We start from the raw sequence: 4,808 nt of genomic DNA, 5'->3' as shown, positions 1-4,808 counted from the left end.
AAGGAAACCTGGGAACCGGTAAAGACATCTTTGCCGAGTGCTGACAGTGGCACTCGGCAAAGAAGGAAACCTGGGAACCGGCAAAGATGTCTTTGCCGAGTGCTTTTGCCAAGGCACTCGGCAAAGATACTGGCAAAGGGGCCCACTGGAGGGTTCTTTGCCGAGTGCCAGTCCACCAGACACTCGGCAAAGAAACCTCCTTTGCCGAGTGCCTACTAGGGCTCTTGGCACAGGGACTGGCTGTGGGGTCCACTGGACCAGTCTTTGCCGAGTGTCGACGTAGGCACTCGGCAAAGGATCCGTCACCGTCACTTGGCGCCGTGACGGTGACTTTTCTTTGCCGAGTGCCAAATGGCACTCGGCAAAGTCTTTGCCGAGTGCCCGACAAAAAGTACTCGGCAAAGAGGCTGTTGCCGATGTACAGTTCGCCGAGCGTTCTTTGCCGAGTGTTACACTCGGCAAAGCTTTTGCCGAGTGCAAAATAGCCTTTGTCGTGTGTTTAGAACACACGGCAAAGAAGCTGATTCCGGTAGTGAGAACACAATCAAAACTGCATTGATCACGAGGTGGGGTCTCACAAACCGATGAACGACGACATTGTTCGATGACAGATATGATCTAAGTAAAACTCAAACCCTAATATGGTGGTGGATTCTATTAAAATAGAGGTTAGGGGCGTGCGTGACCCCTGGTCGCACCCATAATGGGCTCCAACACGATACACGGCCCAATAACCCAATAGACGGTGTCGCAGCACTAAAACAGAATCTGAACGCTGACTTGTTTCGAGGATTCCCGTTGACTCCAGATGATTTTTAAGGTGGTTCCATTTGGGATGGAAAACTTATCTTCTTATCTTTGCATCCATATAAAGCCTAACTAAATCGGAGTTCGGATGCATTCTAGGCGTCCGTTTTAGTGGAGACTGGTCTTGGACTCCGAGGTGGAGACGAAGTTGAGTCGGACTTGGTTTTCTCTTGTTGTGAATGTACTATCTTCTCCTACTTGATACTGTGGTCTTTCAAGTCTTTGATGATCCTCTCCAAGGTTCCTAATCATCAAAACATTCTTGACACAAAACGTAAGCTCTACAATATAATTAACTATATAAGAACAAACCTGGAGATTTAGCTCATGCCCATTTGTTACCGTAAAATATAATTATAAGGCACGCTGCGACGACACATAACCGTAGGAACGGGCCCAATCCGCCTCTGTCCTGTTGCTCATGCCCAGTTGTTACAGTCCTAGCCACGAGCAAATTAAACAGCACGCAATAACCATCCCCAATCTACCCACCATTATTACGACGGCCATGCAGATGCAATCCTTGTTGCGTAGAAAGGAGAGCTCGTTGCTAACAAAAGTTGCTGGGTTTTTTTTCCCGCACAATGCAAAGACCCATATAAACCAGAAAAATTAGTGCTTTAATATAGTAGAGATAGAGATTTTTCCCTTGATTGATCACTTCCAGTTTGATGCCGAACTACGACGACCGTAGAAATATATAGTTACACACACACGATAGAAATTAAACAGAAGTGCAGATAGACTGAACAATTAACGTACGTGGAACTAGCTAGTTAGCATAACAACAGCAGTAGTACTAGTACAGCACAACGTAACGACGACCGACGATGATCATCTAGTAGTAGTGGTCCTGTGGTTCGATGATCTCTAGTGGCACGCGACGGAGGCGACACTGAGCTGGTAGGAGAAGGAGTTGGAGTACTGGAAGGAGACGGTCTCGCTGGGTTCCAAGGCGGCGCCGCCCTTGACGACGCAGTCGTCGAAGGCGACGCGCTGGAACTTGGCCGGGTCGACGAGCTCCGTGGAGGCGAAGTCGCCGCAGGAGACGTGCACGTCGTACACGGTGCACCCTCCGCCGCAGACGTTGATGATCTGCACGGTGTAGGCCGGGATGCCGCTGGGCAGAGGGTTGGCGCTGCTCTGGTACACCACCACCGCCTCCTCCCCCGAACACGACGTCGACGACCCGTCCGGCCCCATCCGCGCCGTCGGGACGACGACGGCGCCGCCACCACGACCACCGGCCGGCGAGGATGACGACGACCACACCTCGTGGTCTCCTCCAGCTGATCGACATGCAATGCAATCAGAAGGTTTGCATTGCTCAGTTAGCTAGCTTGCCTTTCTGTATGTACGTGCTGCCAACTACACGTGCATGCATGAATAAACAAGCAAGCAAGCAAGCAATAATGCATTATATAATGTACGTACGTACCTTCTTGAGCAGTTATCAGGAGCAGCTGCAGCGAGCTAATGGCCACAATAATCACCAGAGCTGCGCGTTTCTTAAAGCACCATTGTCCCATGGCCGCCGAGCAGCCCTCAGCCCTCACACGTACGTACGTGCTGTCGGTTTCACGTCTGCTGGCTTCAGATCAGACTTTCCGTTTTGAACACATGCATGGTACGAGAATCTCCTCTCCTTCTCAGCCCCTATATATAAAATAAGATAAGCATCAGCTACTTAGTAATGAGCAGTTTGCAACGACTTTGCTTTGTTTCGTGTGCACCGCTTAGCTAAGCTAGCTAGACAGAACTGCTGTAGCACAGACGACTGACATCCTATAGGCTATATATTTAGAATATATATGGATGGATAGACCATTCCATCTTAATTAAGTAGCTGTGTAGTAGTAGTATGTACCATGGCTAGGACTAGGATTAGGAGTGTACAGTACGTAGCCCAACGACTTGCCTGCATGTCGCGTCGCGTACGTAGCCAATATTTCAATGTCTGGACTGCCATCTCCACTTGGCCATGCATACGTTCAATTCGTCGTCCTGTTGCTGCAGCATATGCGTGTGCACACAAGATAGGGAGGGGGATCGATCAAGATTCAACGAGCGAGCGCGAGGAGCAAGCATGTACATGATGCATCATCCACGACCAAAAGAAACCCCGTCCAAGTGTGTGTGCATTTAACGTGCTACACCACCGCATTGATTGATACTACATCTGATCGTCACACGCGCAAACAAGTCCATCCTCTGCACGTCGCTTTAGCAGCTCGAGGGCTGACGATGATCATTCAATACCGCAACCGACCGCGTACCCTACTCTACCACGCAGCTAGTAGTAGCTAGCTAGTTCTATTGATATTGATGTGAGCTGAGACGGCCGGTGGCACGCAGTGTGGTGTGCTACCGTGGGTTCACTGCAATGTCTGCATCCATTGTCGTCCATGACAATCTTATGGTAAGGGCATGTATATCTCATAGACAACTGATGTATATATATGTATTGAAAAAACACGTATAGAAAATATAAATAACAAGTTATACGGTGAATTGTCTGCTCACACTGTTTATAAAGTTTTTAATTCATATGTGAAACACGGATCGAAGCAATCATACCATGGTTGACTTGCCAAAGCCGTCTTTTGGCATTGGAACATGGGCCGAAGCCGTCTTCTTACGAAAGGACGACCCATGCCTCTATCTCCTCCTTAATTAGCGTTCACGTTGAATTTTTTTCATTTAATTGTTGCTTACGTGGCTCCTTAGAGACGGGGTATTCAATGCCGTTGTACGTGCCCCTAAGGGTATGTACGGTCCTGAGCCTTTGGATCGGATTTCTAAATACAAGAGATAACTAATATACTGTATGATACAACTATGACCCTATAGATTATAAATACAATTAAAACACAATACATATAAAAAGTCGGGTAGAGACGGACTCACATGAAGAGTTTGTCTTTTAATTTTTTTCCCTTAGCACTGTAAAGACCCGTTAAAAAACCTTCCATTGAATTAGATTTTACAATGCCCTATACTCGATCTTCTTCAAGCATGCATGCATGTGAAACTCGTCTCTGGTCGGCAGATTAATCATGGATCGGCAACCGTACCCCAGCATTATTGCATCGACACGAGGGAATGAAGATTAGACTGATTGCAACGGTGGACTGTAAATTATATCCTCTATACGAATATTTAGTGCCTCTCTAAAAAGATTCCAACCTCTAAACACTAAACTCTTGCAACAGTAACCTGTAAACCATCCTCCCGCGGCCTCCTAGACTCGTCTCGTGCTGCAGCCAGAGACGCTGCGTTCGCGCCGCCGTGCGCTGTCTGCGCCACGCCGTGCGTCGCCACGCCAGCACCGCGCGTCCGAGCCCCACGCTGCCGGCCACGCCGAGCTCGCTGCACACCCTTGCTGCACCCTCCACGCCTTCTCTCCTCCAAGATCCGCGCTGCACCCTCCATGCCTTCTCTCCTCCAAGATCCATGCTAGGTTCTAGATTCCAAATTCCACATTTCAAGTTCAAGATTTTGGAGCTCCTCCAGTCTTCCTCTCCGCCATTGCCGATCCATTAGGTAACTGTCGTGATTTGTGAATTTTTCGCATGTCCACACGCTTGCTGCAATAAAGGTTATAATTCAAGTTTTAAAACACTTCATTGAAGAGCATAGGTCGAACAATGGATGAAGAAGACAATTTCTTTCTTATTAGGTTCTTCATTGCAGAGGATACATTGAATTATGAGTTGCTCGATGATGATGAGGAAGAGGTACATGTTATGATGTCAACCATGGATGGAGAGAGCTTTAACCATGGCTCTATGAGACGACTTCTCCCTAGAGACCATGGTAATGGAGAGGCAAGGATCATTTGCCATTACTTTGCATCCAACCCTGTCTACACGCCAGAACAATTCTGTAGAAGGTTTCGTATGAAGCGTCACGTGTTCATTCGCATTCTCAATGCAGTTCAATCTGTCGACAGATACTTCCAACAACGTGAGGATTGTACTGGGTTGTTAGGCTTGAGTGCT

General features: G+C 48.0%; 1 protein-coding gene across 1 annotated transcript; it reads right to left on the bottom strand.

Annotated features, from left to right (window-relative positions):
* Positions 1-1,453: 1,453 nt before the first annotated feature.
* On the bottom strand, positions 1,454-2,433 carry LOC100286268 (TPD1). Its single transcript, NM_001372397.1, has 2 exons — positions 2,246-2,433; positions 1,454-2,096 (listed from the first exon to the last, which is right to left on the bottom strand). The coding sequence occupies exons 1-2, from the start codon at positions 2,334-2,336 to the stop codon at positions 1,678-1,680; spliced, it is 510 nt and encodes a 169-aa protein (NP_001359326.1). The 5' UTR covers positions 2,337-2,433; the 3' UTR covers positions 1,454-1,677.
* Positions 2,434-4,808: the final 2,375 nt, after the last annotated feature.

Source organism: Zea mays, chromosome 5, assembly GCF_902167145.1.
Source record: "Zea mays cultivar B73 chromosome 5, Zm-B73-REFERENCE-NAM-5.0, whole genome shotgun sequence".
NCBI classification, from domain to species: domain Eukaryota; kingdom Viridiplantae; phylum Streptophyta; class Magnoliopsida; order Poales; family Poaceae; genus Zea; species Zea mays.
The sequence above is the reverse complement of the archived record's forward strand: the minus strand, read 5'-3'. Positions and strand labels throughout refer to the sequence as shown.